This window comes from Falco naumanni, chromosome 7 (genome assembly GCF_017639655.2).
Source record: "Falco naumanni isolate bFalNau1 chromosome 7, bFalNau1.pat, whole genome shotgun sequence".
Taxonomy (NCBI): domain Eukaryota; kingdom Metazoa; phylum Chordata; class Aves; order Falconiformes; family Falconidae; genus Falco; species Falco naumanni.
In genome coordinates, this window is record NC_054060.1 from 5,853,381 (window position 1) to 5,870,487 (window position 17,107).

Sequence of the window (17,107 nt, forward strand, 5' to 3'; positions counted from 1 at the left end):
TACTGCAGAGTGAGCTAAGGTATAAATCCCTGTGTGTCATACTACTCTGCAGTACCTGCCAGTGTGCACGACTTAAACCTGCGGTAAATACCAGCTAAACTGCTCCTCAGTGAAAGCTGTTCTTCATGTGCACTGGAGGGTGAGAACATGCTCTTGGACTGTAGCTGATACAGTGTGCCTTCACTCCCTCTCCTAGCCTGCAGAAACCTCTCTGTGTGCCCATTTTCCTATAAAGGTTTAAATAGAGTGAAAAGACTGCAGGCCACAGGCAAGGCTGAGTTTGGCTGCTGTTTCTCAGCTAAGTGCTCAATTCCGTAAGTCTTTTACGTAGAGGAAGACCGTAGGTTTGAGGGTGCTAGAATTGATCCTGGCTTACTCAAAGAACTAACTGGGAGGTGCTCTGGGGGGTTGCCAGAAGATCCTTCCTGAAAGAGCAGATTAGCACCATCCAGCTGTGAAGAAAGATGAGTTCTCAAGTTTGAGAGAGCTCAGGAAGGTGGAGGATTGAATCCTCTCACAGCTCTTCTCTGGGCATGTGGTCATTCTTACACACCATGTGCCTGACCTGTGCCTGGCTGCTGTCTGACAGATACATTTTATGCCTTCCCTCCCATCACTGCTCCCTCAGCTTCACTTGCAGCATCCTCTGCTAAGATGGTATCTCCATTTCCTTAATAAATGAGTCTAGTCTCTACATTGATAAAATCTCCCTTTTTGCTACATCTTATCACTGCTGTTATGGAACAAAGAGATATCAGTAAGCTGTAGATCTGTAAATGTTCTTTCATTCATCCATGGTATTTCAGCTTTCCACTTTTCAATGAGCTCCTCAGAGTGCTGTCAATTTCTGAGCCAAGGAGTCTTAGAGCTGATGGAAAATGACCTTCTCCAAAGGCACTCCGTATTCTGAACAAACCTTTTCACCGATTGTTTAACCAGTCTCATGCAGCACACATCTCTTCCCACCCACCTCCTCCCATTTCTCCCCTGAATTTTTATCATTACTGGAACTGTGGTCTTCTGAAGTGATTCATTTACTGACAGCCATCTATTTTCCCCAGAAGCAGTTTAAACTGTTGGCTACTTGTTGCAATACATAAGTGTGTAGAAATATTATATAAAGACTTGAAAGAAGGTGAGGGAACTCTGCTTATTTCTGTCAGTGGTTTTGACTCATTTGATCTAGTTATTGGAGAGCTGGCTGGAATGGAAAGTTCTGGAAGCTTTGAGGAGCAGGTTCAGGAGGAACATTAAGAAATACACAATCAGCTTTTCTATTTTTGTAGATCTATCTATTTTAATGTCTGAAGAGATCAGTGTGATCATCTAGTCTAACCTCCTGCATAGTAATGGCTGAAGAACATCATCCAATAATTTCTGCATCAAAGCACACTGAAGGCACTTTGTACAGGACTTCTGAACAACCTCAGAATTAGGTAATTTAGAATGCATTGGTGACTTGGACTGTCCTTCCACAGGGAAGGATACACCTGTAAAAAATTCCCCTATGCAAAAAGTCCACGTTGAGACAGTCTACAAGGTGGAAAGGCATAATCCTGGCTTGCTTTTCTGAAAAGCAGAGAGGGAAATGAATAGCTGGAATAGTCTAAGCCACGCCCACCCTTCCTGAGCACTGGTGTGGAACCAGTATGTCTTCAGTAATGTATTTCCCAGGTCAGAGGCATGAGAAGGGAAGGAAGACACTGTTACAAAGTCAAATGATATGGATAGATCTCCAGAGGCTCTAATTATTGCTCTAATTGCCTCAACACTGAAAAGTTTGGAAGGATCAAACCCCATGGACCCTGCATGGAGTTTTGCCTTGACCTAAGTCAACAATGTGTTTGAATGAGGCTGGCTTTGAAGATGTGCTGGACTGAAGTACTGGCACTGCAGTCTCATTGTGGCTGCTTCTTTAAAAGCAAGAGGGCATTTTAGTGAGGGAGACTGAATGTAATAATGTAGTATGAACACCAAAAGACAGAAAATGCTGTTAAATAAGGATTAGGGCTGTTGTTCATTAAGATGAGATGACTGAAGCTAACGTATAAACAGAAAGTCGGGAAGAAGTTGTTTCGGTTGAAAGATATGTGAAGAATAAATTCAAAATCTGGAGCAGACTGTGCTGTCTAAAGCATTTCTTTTCCCAATTTACTTTAAGAAAGTTACCTGGTTTCCTCAGATTTCCTCAAAATTAGATGCTTAAAATATTTAAAGGTCAAAATTACTTTCTGTTTTTCAGTTCGGGTGGTAAATTTTTAAAAAATAAATCTTTTATTGCTGTAAACGTGGCTCAAGAGCCAGGGGCTGCACAGTAGCTTGCAAACTGCAGCAAGAGCCATGGAACAATTTCCTTCTCGTGCCACGTTGTGCGCAGTGGACAGCTTCGTTTCCACCTCTGCTTGGCCTAGAGCCAGAGGAACACTTGGCTGCTTGCATTCACTCTAGGTTTTCTACACTATTCCTTCCTGTTATGCAAGAGATTTGAAGAAATAAAAGTTGTTAAGATTCAATGCAAAATACTAATGTATAACCCTGCCAAATGCTTCCAAGAGTGTAAGGTTCCCTTCCTGCTCAGAGCAAGTGGTTGGAAAGCAGATGTTAGTGGGTTTGCCTTCTGGGATCCTTTTGGAGGCCTCACATTCTCTTACCCATCCATTCAGTGATCCTCCTCTAGAGGAAATGTGTGTGTTTCTTAATTTCAGTTTACTGGGGGCATGGAGAAATGCCTTAGTATGCTGTAACCGTGCTGGCAAAATGTTGGATGGACTGATGACCTTGAATGGTACGTTCAGAACAGGGAAGAACTATACCAACAGGTCACATTGCTGGCTCTATTTCCTGTTCTTTGCCTTAACACTTTTGTCATTAAGTGCCTCAAACTTTTCAACTTCTTTGCAGCTAGCATTTAGTTCACTGCACAGTCTGGGTGCGTAGGTGGTTGCATGGATGATAGACGAATTTCCTAGCTATTGTTATGTGTCTGGGTACACAGTTTGAACAGAATGAAATTTCACAGAATGCCAGTATGAGAGAAACATCCTTAACTCACACATACGTGCATACATATACTGCTTCTACGTCATGAGCTGCAATGTATTTAGTATGTAACTGATCACTTTAATTACTGGAATAGTTCATACATACCAGAATAGGAAAAAACAATCAATAATAAAAACTTAGCACTATTTAGTGATATCAGCTGCAGATCTTAAAGGGGTTTCCAGAGGAAGCAAGGCATTGTTTTACAAATGGGAAAAATGAAGGCAGAAAGAGTAAGTTACATAGCCAAGATTTACTGACACGATTGGGAAGGCAACAGCTATCTTCTGAATTTCGGTTAAGCATCTAAATCTTAGCCATCTTCAAGTTAACACTGCATCAGGGCATCTTAATTGTTAAACAAGTATTTTTGATTCAGGGCATTGAATTGTATTCTTTGTACCTGAGACAAGTCTCCTGTGTCCCCTGGCCAGACACAGCCTGCAACCTCATTTCAGACCCAGCTATGTAGGTTTGAGGTCCTTTTGCTTGTTATGCTACTACAACACGATGGTGTGTGTTAATGTTTGGCTTGCCAAAAGCTTTGGAAAGATTTATTCTGCTACTGTCAAGGAGAAATTTTCCTTCCCCTGCCGTGCAGTCTATTCACCAACTGTTGCTACCTACACAGACTATTGTTATGAGCACTGTAACTCTGGAGGATGTGGAGGATTTTTCCTAATCCTACAATGCCAGCACTCTGTGAGGCAGCAAAAGATAAGTATTTCAAATCACTGAAAGTCTGCAAGTGCTTAGCCTAGGAGAAAAACAAAACTGTGATATGCTCAGGCTGATAACGAAATTGTTCTTGCTTCAGTGGGAAGATTATATGGATGCAGTGGCCCCAAACATCTGCCTTGGACTTTTCCTAGCTCATAGCCTTGTGAAAGAGTAGAAAAGGCTTTAGGGGGGCAGAATATGGTCTCAGCCTTCTACTGGAACTTGTTTTGGATTCCAAGCCCCCTGTGTCCTGCAGACTCTTCTGCAAAGCCTGTTTGGTTTTTGCTTCTTATTTTAGTGCATGTTAGGATGGTTTTTAGTCCTTAATGCATACCTTGCATCCCATGCAAAAAAGCTGTCCATTTTGATGAAGGAGCCAACCTTAGAGTAGAAATCCTTACTGAGTATAGTATTTTCAATTGAATTGTCATAGACTGATTCAAACTGCCATGATCATATATTACCTCTGAAAGATTTAATTTAGCCAACAGATGCAGTTCTCATGGAACCGTATGATACGTGCAGTTGTAGTAAAAACAGAGAAACAAAAAATCCACTTTAAAATATTTCTTTAATGTTTAGCTTTCTGCTCCTATTAGATAATGATTAATGGATGCAGAGGGTGAAAAAACAAGCTTTTATTATTTTCATCTGAATGTTAAGAGGTGCTTTGTGAACAACCATAATTTCAGGGACTGCTTTGTCAGAAGAATTTCATGGATGGTAGTTTGTTAAGCTGATGAATTGTTTTAATTAGTCAGTAAAACACTATTTATGATGTAGCATATGACACTCACAAAATTTGATCATTCTTAGTCACAACAGTATATGACTAACCTCTCCTACCAGTAATTGCCAGAAACATACTTGGAAATTACGTTTTATGAGGTTGCCTTGAAAATTAACATATACGATATTAATTTTATAGGTGTAAAGAAACCCATTCAGTCATGTCCGCAATACTAAACTATAGCAATAAATAATCATAAAGGAAAATAAATAGTTTCTAGGAGGCAAAAAAACACAAGACAGGTCCACAGAGAGGTGCCACCTTGCAGAACTCTATTCTTTCTTGTTCTGAGAAAAATAAAGAAAATCTGATTTGTAGCAATATTATTTCTCATCTTTCTCACTGAGGGCTAGACAGCTCTATTATGGTACGCTCTTGTGGTGCAGAGGCCCCCAGAGCATAATGAGCTCTCAGGTGAAGCCTTACCCTCCCAGCTGGCCTCAGATAACATAGAGTCCTTCTCCAAAGGTCAGATTCCTTCTCCATCCCCTGCTCTGTCTTTTGACCACCTCGTCTCTCCAAACTAGACATCCCCCTGTGCTCTCCCTTTCCATCCCCCTGAAACCTCCATCTCTTTAAACCAGGACTTAACACAAGTCTAGCCTTCTGTTCTTTCCTAGCCCATAGCCCTCAGCACAGCTCTCCTGCTGTGGCAAGTTAGTGCCCCAAGAACACCTGGAGATGCTTTTACTGTTTGTACAAGAAAAAGAATGGTGAATAAAGGTAAACTGTTTCATAGCAGGAGGAACAAAGGAGTAAGTCTTCCACCCACCAGGTGCAGAAGGACCAGGTATTGTCTTGTCTTTTGGACTTGATTCTTCCTTCTATTTTTCTCTCTGTGTGTTCTCACAACACTGTGGAGTTGTCTGAATAGAAATGAAAGCCAGAGGCTCCAATGGTGAGCAGCAATGCTCATTATTCAGCACAAAAGAACTTGACTCTTTTTCCTGCACAGCTCAGATTTAGTCCCAGGGCTCCTGTTGACTCCTGCCCCAAGTAAATCCCAAGGCTTCAGGTAGGGATCAGTTCTGTTCACTATGGCTGAGTATTCCCTGCAAAACTCTTTTTCCAAGATTTTTCCCTTCCAAAGCACATTCCTTTCTACCTCTCCCTGCTGAAAAGTTCTGCTGAGCTGGCACTCATTTTTAAAACACAGAGTAGAGAGTAGAGTAGAGCAGAACAGAACAGAATAGAATAGAATATTGTGCCTCAGTACTCGAGTTTATCTTCACAACTCTCTTGATTGCATTCCTCCATCCACTGGAATTTCTCCTAACCCTGAACATCTTTACCGACTGTATTACAACCAAATATATGTCATACAACAGTATGGATTAATTGTGATGTGGCTAATGTCACTAATCTAATTCACATTGGTTTGAGAATGGAAAAGCATACATTCCAAAGGTGTAAAATTATCGGTGCTGTGGCAGTTCCCAGATGTTTGGAAGTGCCATGCCAGGCTGGTATTTAACACCATATTCCCTATCCACTTCCTAAGTTATACGTCTGCTTATGTTCACCATCCTTAGCAGTTCTCAGGTTTCTTATGGTCTTAGTGTGACTCTTGCTGGCACCGCATGTAAAACAATGTACTGCTAGTTACAAACTGTATTTTTCTTCCATGTTCACATTTTGTTAATGTCTGTTTGCCTTCATTAGTTGCCATCCATTGTCTGGAGAATGTAGCTGCAAAGCTGGCTGGGCTGGACTCTACTGCAATGAAACCTGTCCCCCTGGATACTACGGTGAAGGCTGCCAGCTGACCTGCCCTTGCCAGAATGGTGCAGATTGTGACAGCATCACAGGGAAGTGTACATGTGCACCAGGATATATGGTAAGTGAGAGCTGGGAATAATGGGGCATTTCATAAAGTGCCTGCAAAAAATTAAAGAGGATTTAAATCTGTTTTCAAATAATATTTGCATAAAAGGGGCCAAATACAAGTAATTTTTCCCATTCTATTATAAGTCCACATAATTCTCCTTTGAGCAGTGTAGTTATTGCTCCTGGTTATTTACTTAACATCAGTATTGTAAGTTTATTACTGTTATAAGGATAAAGACATGGTTTCCCGTTGTATATTCTGAGTCAAGACATAACAAAAAAGATGTCAGGTTATTGTCTGCCTGGAAACACAGAAAAAGAATTCTCATGGCCTTTCAGCATGTTCCTTGTCAGTCACACTGTGATTTTAATAGATTAAAATCTTTTAAAATGTTACAAAAGATAGAGCAATTTATGTCTTTTCTGAGCATATATGGCAGGTGTCTTTTACCTGAGCATCAGAAAGAGCTTCAGACATTCTGAGGTAAACAAGCATTACGTTTTATAGATAAGACCTAAAATGGCTGAAGAAATCAGCCTAAATGAAACAACAAAAATTCAGAATTAACAATTGTCAGGTTGTAGCAGAAGGTATTAGGACATGAATCCAGATGCCCAGCCCTGCTACAGCTGGGCTTAGTGGAACTCTTACTAATAAGTTCCCTGGTCATCTGTATGTGAAGTACCTCTTTACTTCAGGAGCACACCTTGGAAGAAATGTGCAGGCTATGTTTATGAAACAGTACTTCCTAAAGAAAAAAAAATATTTTCAAGAGAGAATTCCACTGCAACTTCATTAGCAGTTGTCTTTCTGTAATTTGTGTTCTTAATTTTACGTGATCTGCCCCCACAGGCCCATCTATATTTTTCTGTACTATTACAGTAATTATTAGTTACAATTACTAAATTTACAAGAAATCAACCTTCAGATTCAAAGACATTCCCAATATTTTTAGAACTTCCACTGACTTTGAGCAGCCAACTAAAATGTGCAGCCTCCTACATGAGTTTTAGCCTCTGATATTTTAAGTTACAACTTCAAAATGAGATGAATAAATATCTTCAGATACTAGGGAACATAAGTTGTGATCTTTGACCATGTTGTAGCTCGTTTGATTTGCATTTGTGAAATATGGTCGTCATCGTACCAGGTAGCTTTAGAAACAATAGGAGGTGAATGGCATATTGGATCTGGGCAGCAGAGCAGCCACGTCCTACCATCAGCACCCACTGCAGTGTTTAGGGTTTTCCAGAAAAAAAACATTGTGGTATTCTGCAGGGTGATATGCTGTTGTCATCTTTAGGGGAAAGCTGCACAGCTGTGACAAGATCCATAGTGTGGGAGTCCTAGATGAGATTAGTGGGATGCTAAAGCCTTTTGAGCCTCCCTCCATTTTAAATCCATAACTGATTTGATCACCTTGTGATCACCAGCTGTCATCTCCAGAACTGTGGAATTGGAGTTACAGCTTAAAGACACTTGTTCTCTGCATCATGTCAGCAGCTGAACCTGAAAGTTGGACCTTCCATCTAATTTTCAGGGGTACTCTCAATGCCAGGTATAAACAGATATATTTAGGTATGAGAGGCAGGACTGTCAGAAGTATCTATGCGAGACACGAGTACTTAGAGATGGGAAAAAAAAGAAGAAAAAGGATTTGAGGTTTGATTCGCCACTCACACTAACAGACAACAAGAATTTATCTCCTCTATACAGTGGTGATATACAAGTATTAATATAGAGTGGAGGAAAGAATGAAGGCAGCAGTGTGTTAGTAACAAATGCAAAATAAAAAGATACCAAGATCCTCTTTCTTATCAGGAATGCTGTTCAAGTTTGCAGCACAAAAATATTTTGGGACCCTTTAGTGTACACAGTTTTTTAAGAAGCATATTTTGCCCAATATATATTGCTCCAAGACAGTATTATTGCAGGCATGAAGCCCGGGAAGTTCCTATTGCATTGCTTCAAAATAATATTTAATCTCATAATAAAGAGCTTTCTTGCATTGACATTTAAACAGCTTGGTTATTGAGGATAGCTCTATAATCACTGAAGCATATTTAGGCATTAGTATCATTGCTCTCTCATAATATACTATAATCTCTGGCAATTAGTCCATGAGGGGAACTAAAGCCTTGAAATTGCTAATTTATTGCCTCTGAAGCATATTTGTCATTCGCATGCATGCCAGATGACTTGAGTTGCAATGTTTTTTTCAAATGCTGGAGAATATAAGCTGTAAAGAAAACTTGACAGGAACCTTTACTTCCTACCCCGTAACGGGGGTGCTCTGCCAAGCTGCTTTTGCTGTACACTCCATCGTCTGGGCAGGGAGAGGGTGTCAGCACTACTTCACAACGGGGCCTGCGGGTCACGTGAAAGATGCTGGGGGGCCAGAACCCTCAGGGCTCGAAGTGGCTTATCTCAATGGCACGCTCAAGACCAGACTTTGCCTTCAAATGTGCATGCCTGCCTCTCGCTGAGGCAACGAGGAGCTTTGCCTGTGGGTAGACTTTTGCCCTTGTGTTCGGCTTGCCTGCAAGCAAGTGGCACGACTGTTCATGAGTGCAGGATGTCTCTTTTGGCAGTGCTGACAACAGTGTTGCTAATACAGAACTGGGCAGAGCTAATTATTCAGAAAAGCCATAAATTAATCCCTCTTGCTTTTTCTAGCATGAGGCTTGACTGATGCAGCCACAGGATCAGGAATTTTGCCATCTGATTGGAAAGAATGGAAGTGGGAGCAGCACCTTACATTTTACCGCAACATTTGATTTACACAGTATGTAGCAGAGCAGGCTGGAGGGTTTCTAAATAAGGGGAAAAGGAAAAGAATATGATGGAACATGGGGTATAACTGCAAAATTTAGCTGCAAAGGGAGAGATGTTGGACCCATAAGACTTTTGGGTTTCTGGATGCCCAGAAAACATAGTGACCAAGAAATGGTAGTCTTTCCCTGACAAAGCACTCCTCCAGCCCACTTCTTTTGCACAGATGGCTTGTTTTTTAACTGTGCCCTGCCTCGGCTGTGTCAGGGCAGCTGGGCTGGGTTTCAGAATGAATCATCTGCAATCGGAGCCAAAACAGGGACATTTTGTTGGGATGCAGAACAAGCCATTAAAAACACAAAGCATCTGGTCACCTTTATTAAACGTATTAAGTGGAAAAGCAAGCATTCCATAGGTTGACAAGTACACGAGCAGAGCACTTAATTTTTGGAAGTTAAGCAGATTCAAGTTTTAAAATAAAAATGTACATTTTAGCTCAGAAAATAATACATTATTTATTAGCTGTGACATTTCCAAAAATTCAAATGCAAAAGCTAAATATTGGTGAGTTTGCAGTTTTGGACAGAATTTTAAAACATTTTATGCCTCCTTTTTCTCGACTAATATTTTTGGTCAGACTCAACAACCACATTTGCACATACCTAGCTGTAAAACTAAATTACACTGTTGCAAAGTTGTTACTGGGTGTACCGGTACAGGTTATTTCGGTGTGAGGTTCTGATATGACTGTGCTCACATCAGGGGATTGCACTGTTGTAACTGTACGGGTGTCTAAACCACAGTGCACACACTATGTGAGATTTGACTGAAGAGAAAGCTGAGTGACACACAATTATACCCAAACCAGCTGAGTTCTTGGAGGCAGCATCCAAGACAATAAAAATAGGATAACAGGAGTGGAGGGGAGGCACAACAAAATCTTCTTCCCCAAAATCACAGAGCATGTCTAGAGCTATTCCCCATATGCTCCAGCAGTCAAGTCCACACTGCAGGCCTGTTGGAAACCCTGTGTTATTGCGTCTCGCTTGTGAAGGGAGGATAAAGGTTGTATCAGTTTAACTAATATGATTGCAGGGAATCATCGTTATAAGCATGCCAATAGGGCACTTCCCTGAAATGGGTACTTTTAATGTATTTGAGGATTGTCTCTTAGTACTGAAGTGATGAATTGCCTGCCAGTGATGCTTTTCTGAAGAATGGTTTTGAAAAGCCATTCTACTGCCATCTCATTGGTGGCAAGAAGGAATCTGATAAACACACACAGGGAGTACACAAAGATTAACAAGCATATATGGAGATTCTTGACTGGTAGACATTGGATCCTTATTCCCGCATGCAAATAGTCACTCCTTGCAAGAAATTACCGGGATACAATTGCGGGGATGGTGAGAGGGGTTATACTAACTTGTACCTCCCCCTCCTTCCAAATTCTGCTTTAAGATGATCTCTTATAAGCCCACTGAAGTCAGTTGTGCAGTAGGGATGTAAAAGAAATCAGGATTTGCCCTGTCCTCTCTTCTTTTGTTTTTGGTTCATTGAATTTTATTCCCGTAATTCAATAAATGTGGTGAAGAAGGCCAGAGGATATGAATTAAATATGACAGGAGACCACAGGAATCCTGACCTTCTGTCTCACAAGGAAACCTTAAATCCAACCCCCTGCATGTACCTATCAGCGTTCTAGCTACCGAAATCATTATAAATGCTATTGAAATACAAATAAGTTCACCTTCTCCATTGCACAGCTAATTGCAACTTTCCTGAAAACAGTAGCTATCTAGAGACCTCATCCTGTTACATGTCTTTGTTTCTTTATGGATGCTTTGTTTTCTTCCTTTGAAAAATAGATTTAACTTCAAATGCTTTCATTCTGTCTATTGTGGCATGGAGATATGTAGTTAAAACATTTCTCAGCCCAAGACACTCTGAGAAAACTTTAACACTTATCTATGGAATGTGCGGTCAGCTTTTACTTCGGCGAGCACTTAGGTCTATATTTCACATCTAGATGACAGTACTTATATTACTTTAAAGAGTTCATCTATTTATGCTGCAATTTTTTGAAGACCTGTCTGCTTTTATTGAACCCTGCATGCTGGCAAGCAAAGCTAGCACTTCATCACCAAAATGAAAGAATCCATTTTGACATTTTTCTATTCCTTGACTATATTGGTAGATCCCATACAAGCCAATCACAGTACAGGAAAGTGTGGAAACTATAGCAGTGATGACCTCTTACTAGGAGATTTTTCAGCTTTTGGAACGTCATTTGGCTTCCCTAAGACTTTCCAAGATATATCCCGGCGCTGTGCATCTCTAGCCATTTGCATCTTCTGTTGATGTCAACATTGGATTTTAAAAACAATAAAATAATGCCTTGCAAATATATCCTTATATAAGTGCTTATGTATATAGATCTCTGGCTCATCTCAGTGGGAATCTGTGCTCTTAAGGACTGAAACACAGGCTTAATCTGGGGCTATAAATCCATGATTTTGTCTAGCATGACAGAGTTTCTCAACATAATGTTTTCTCTACCACAGGAGTACAAATTGCTTCTAAGGTTTACATTGGAGTAAAAGTTTACAACCTGCCTGCACATCGGGGTAAAAATCAGTCCCTGTAACACACAACAGGCAATAGTTTGAGCACTTAGGACAAATAAATGTATATCATAGTGCTATAAATCGGTTGAAATGCATAGCAAATTATAGCAAACTTTGTAACAGATAGTCTCTCAGTCAGTACAAACACCCACACACAGTCTCAGGCCAGTTTTTTTCTGCCCCATGCCTACCCAGAGAGTAAAATGACCCAATTTACCATTCTATAGAAATGAGGAGGACCATAATTTTGTGTTACCTATAGAGGTCATAAGGACTTTACAGGTCCAGCCTGTTGAGTATTCCAGCCATGACTGGCTTCCTTCTGGCACATACAATATATCTCTTGCTCCCTGAAGAAGATATACAGCAGAGAAAAAATAATTTTTCCCTCTATATTAAAAAAAAATTGAAGCCTGCTCTCCTGTCCTACACCTTTAAAATTCTCTCTGTTGTATAAAAGCAAAAAAAAAAAATAAATAAACAGAATGGAGCACCTTATCTTATCTTCAATTGAATTTTCCCTGAAGGATCAAAATCCCAGGTAGGTGTGGAAGAACTTCGAGAATCATTGCTTGTAGGTGTTTTCTAAACACTCAAGGTTGATAAATACAAACTTATCAGAATATTCCCTCTCTTCTACATATTTGCTTTCATCTTTATTCTAAATGTATCAACCTTTACCGCTTCAGAAGGAAGCAGGAAAAAATGAATGAGACTTGTCTTATAAGCCCCTGGTTCAGTAGTAAAATTATTTTATAAATTTTACAAAATTCTTAATACAAAAAATGAACCCAAGGTTGGAGCTAATGGATGTGTTTTGGGGGCTTTAACTCATTTAAATGTTCTGTTTCTCTTTGAGATGATTCCAAAAGTACTTCAGTGGAAGCTGCTCTCAGAGCAACAGGGCACCTCATCAAAAGGTTTAAAAAGAAAAGACGAGGGGAAAAATTCTTCAATAGAACCTGTGTCCTTTTATCCTTGATTTACCGAGCATATCAGTTACCCCCCTTTGTTAAGAGCTCTTTTCATTTATAGGTATAAAATAAATTCAAACATTTTATCAAGATGTTCTTGTTACCAGCCACCAGTATAAATTTTACTTGCTGTAGTTGGGAAGAAGGTTTTCTGGCACAGCAGTTGTCCAATTAACGGGAGTATTACAGGCAACAGAAATAGTTTGCCCAGTCTCATTTCATGAATTACATAGATGCACGAGGAAGATGCATTTTCTTCTCACTGGTTTTCTATTTGTATTCATAATCCAATGTCTCAAAACGGTTGTGAATGGCTAGCAGTGGTGACCATGGGTACACAAAAAGGTGTCTGTACTGTGCAGGTGGGTTTGAGCGCAGGCTATAGCTGGCAGTGAGTGAATTTTTGATTAATAATAAAAGTAAAACAAGTATTCCTACAAGTAGCGGAGTTTAAAGAGCCTTGTTTTCCACATATTTCTATCCTTACTGCCCTGGCCTTTTCTACCCCACTGCAGTAACACTGTCTCTGTTAAAGTTCTATGACACTTTAGCTAGCAAAGGACACTCAGATGAGCTCATAGAGCTCAAATTCACATAATCCCCCCCCACCCCCCACATAACCAGGTTAAAAGTACCATGCATCACATTCCCTAAAAAGGAAAGGATTTTGCCTGAACAAAGACTGAATATGAAGTCACAACATGGAAGAAATCGTTTCCCATGCTCCCAGTCTTTGAACTCTTTCCTTTTTTTTTTTTTTTTTTTTTTTTTCTTTCCTTTGTTTCCCCTCAATTATTCAGAAGTTCTTCATTTACTTCATTTTAAGATGTTTGGGAATATCCTTCTGTAGCCATGAGTAATTCCTCAGCTGCCCTTAAAGTAGAGAGACATAGACAACGGAAAGGCAAACCCAACCCGGGTGGACTGCCACCGCTGATGCAAGAAGCACCACAAAAGGGAAAGTCCCTGCCTGGATACAAAAAGAGTAGTGGGATGCAGCCGAAGAAAGAGCAAAAAGACCTGGCAGTTTCAAAGTGTTCTGAACAGTTTTGAGAAGTTCGTTTTGTCAAAGTCAGCAAGAAGGAAATGAAGCCTCTTTGATAACACATATCGATGTGAGTTTGAGGTCTGGGGGTAAAGTGAAAGACAGGGATATAGGAAATTCAACTAAAATAACTTTTAAAAAAATGGAAGATGTAACTGTGCCCTGGGGAACCATGATGGGAAAAGTTAAAAATTATATTCACATGGTGCTTGAAAAGTGGATAAAGATGAAAATGCTAGACAATCAGGTCCTCTATACTAACTATGGCTGCATCCTAGCTCCCCCTTTCCTGGTTCTGGTCTCTGAGGAATGCACTGTTCGTCAGACTTGCATGTTCTTGGTGTCTTCCAGATGGCGCAAAGTCTGAAAACTCATCTGAATTTTTTTTTTTTTAAGCTTACAAATTACTTCACAAATGAGTGTAGAACAAGAAGCAGATCTCAAGCAGGCAACAAAAAACACTCTGTTCCATACAGCCTAATTAAGAATGAGCTGGAAAATTGTTCTTGAAATGAAAGCACTCTCACTTTCTAGTTGTACAGAAGTTTTTCTGTCAACTGAGCTGTGTGTTGGAAGGTCTGAGTTTATTAACATAAATCAAAGCATCTCATTCCCCATATTTTAGTACATTCCTCATATATGGATCATTTGTAGCTATCAGGATTTTTGCATATTCATAAACCAGAAGAAAAATACCTCTGAATGGCATCTTGATACCCCTTTTCACTGATGACGCCTGAATTTTCTTACCCACTTTCTCCATGCATACAAAAGTACATATTTATGTGCATAAAATGGCTGTTCTTTTAGGTTTTTGTAGGCCATTGAGACTAACAACAGACTATAAAGTTTTGCATCCCAAGGCTACTAGGTCTGATCCAGGCCAGGTCAGTGCAGACTGCAAATTATCTTCTCTTGGCTGTGCAGCGGCCTGCATGAAATGACTTTGGTCCCAGTCCAGCTCCCTGTGGATCAGTATGTACATCGCAGACCCCGTTTCTATCAGCAGTGACTGGCAAATTTCCTGGCAGACTGAGCCATTTTACCATTTTACCTTCACAAGCCATTGCTTCAGGTCAAGCTTGGCAGCGTGGCTGTGTGATCCATTTCAAAGTCCCTGTAGAACTTTTTTCTGGGACAAACAGCACAGGTGCTCCGAGCTTTTGGAACAGCACCCTTCATAAGCATTGCAAGCCACCCAGATTGTACTGCATCTTTCTTAAATAACAGGTGCCTTTCTGAAAAGTCAATCCACTTGTGAGGTGGCCCTGCTGCATGTAGACTAGGAAACAATGAACATCACCTCAATGCAAAGAAACTGGATGCAGGCTAAAACCAGTATTTCAATAACAACGCACAAATGGATTCTTCTGGCTCTGCTCTATTACAGCAGAAGATATCCTACACTCAGATCCCAACGGGGAAGATCATTACGGGGAGGCCACCTGTGTATTCCCAGGCTTTCAGACTAAGCTGCTCCCCTATTGATTTTTGTATCAATGAACCAAGTGCTTGCTGCCTATTAGGCTTGTTGGTGTTCTCCCCCCAGAGCTCCTATTGACCAATTAGACATTTCTACTGGAGCACCAGCAGCCACAGCGTTTAGGAGCCTGTGTTTTTCTAAACCCTAACAGTGTTCATGTCAGCACCTGGCTGCATGAGCCATAATGAAGGTCTTCTCTCACTTCAGGGCATTTGTTATATGCTTTTGAGCAAGTGAACTATTGTGCCAGAGCATTTAACAAGGTCACTGGATGTGCAAGACACAGTGGGTCTCCCTCAGTTGTGGAAACTGCATCCCTTTCTTTGGATTCAATGGAATTTTTCAGACCCTTTTATGAACTGCTGCTATTTCATTTTGTTTGCTCACTCTTTTATCAATGTGCAAGCTGCAGAAATTGTCTGTGACAGCTCAAATTCTACTTTGTCAGCCCAAGTTTACCTGAACACAACCGCTGGCTTTGGTAGGATTGTCCCAGATATATGAGTGGAGTTTGTCTCAGTGACTGCCTCTACTAATGAGAACTTACTCAGTCACACACAGTGTCTATAATTCGGTAAGAACTGTTAGTAAGTCCCAGGTCTCCTCCTCTTTCTTCTTATATTTACTTTTACTTCTGGGCTCTGCTGCAGTTTTATTTACCTGAATAACTCCAAAGTTTTCGTAAGTGGGTCCAAAGGAACCAACTTCATATAGAAAGCCTGAATGCCTCTGCCTTTGTTGCTAGTTGACATATTTCCTGTATTTTTTCCTTAATTGGCAATGTGGTTATGTCAAATTGCATTTCTGTTCCTGTAGCCTCATCCAGAATCAGTGGAGCTCAATATTCTGTTCAGACTGAGTTGTTTGATCTGAATTTTGCAGAGGAAAAAACTGCTTGCCAATAGCAATGTCTCTTTTCATCTATTAAGCTTCTAAATGCGTGTGTGTATAAATATATCTTTAACTATACTATCTGTGGATCTATGGATAAAAGTGTTGGTAGCTGACTCTCCTGGTAGTTCAGATTGCAAACTGACTCCATTAAAACCACCTAAATATAGGATTTAAGTTACTAAGGTTAGTTTTTAATTTTATTTTCTGTCTATCTAACTGTACTGTCAAAGGAAAATACTTTATTCTTTGCAAACAGACACATATAAATGGAAAATCATGGTTGTGTTTTCTTATGCCAAAAACCAACTGAAATTTTGCCAGATCTTGAACTCTTGCTGAAGGGTTTTGGATTTAGGAATATCTGTGAAAGTTTGAAGGGGATGTCTGTGTATCTGCCTGTGTCTGATTGCTGGGTTATTTACCAGCTTTTCAGAAGTTACGTTGCAAACCCCATTAGCTTAAAGTTGACGTATCTTTTCTTTTTTAGATGCTTTCTTTTTTTGCTTTGATCTTTTACATGTGGGTGGGTCATGCAGCTTAGAACCAAGGTCAGCTGCAGGCGTTAGCGTTATCAGCCCTGTATGCCCGTATGTGCATATTTCCCATCCACATTGCGGCTTCTGTGGCTGCAGTGCTCTTAGTAAGAGATCAGCTGAGGATACCAGCTGTGTACAACACACTTAACTCCTCCTGGACTCCGTCCATCCTGTCTCTGCGAACAAGAGTTTAGGCACGCACTGATGTACTGAACTTGTTGCAACTTCCACTACAGAAAGATGCAGGACTTGGCTAGTGACCACCCTGGTGAATGCAGTGTGCATGGTAGGAAGGTTTAGACTTGAGACTGTGCTTGGACATTATCCTTAACTGTGTAGTACAGCTGTAGAAGAATTCTAAAAGAATGTTTGCAGATAATGCAAAACTATTAGGCT

General features: G+C 40.4%; 1 protein-coding gene across 4 annotated transcripts in view; it reads left to right on the forward strand.

The window, feature by feature from the left end:
• MEGF11 (multiple EGF like domains 11) overlaps positions 1-17,107 on the forward strand; it is a 214,171-nt gene that overhangs the window by 121,792 nt on the left and 75,272 nt on the right. For all 4 annotated transcript variants that reach the window (XM_040600379.1, XM_040600380.1, XM_040600382.1 and 1 more), the window contains exon 9: positions 6,215-6,389. In XM_040600379.1, coding sequence (XP_040456313.1) covers positions 6,215-6,389 — 175 coding nt within the window. The remainder of the gene's footprint in view (positions 1-6,214; positions 6,390-17,107) is intronic.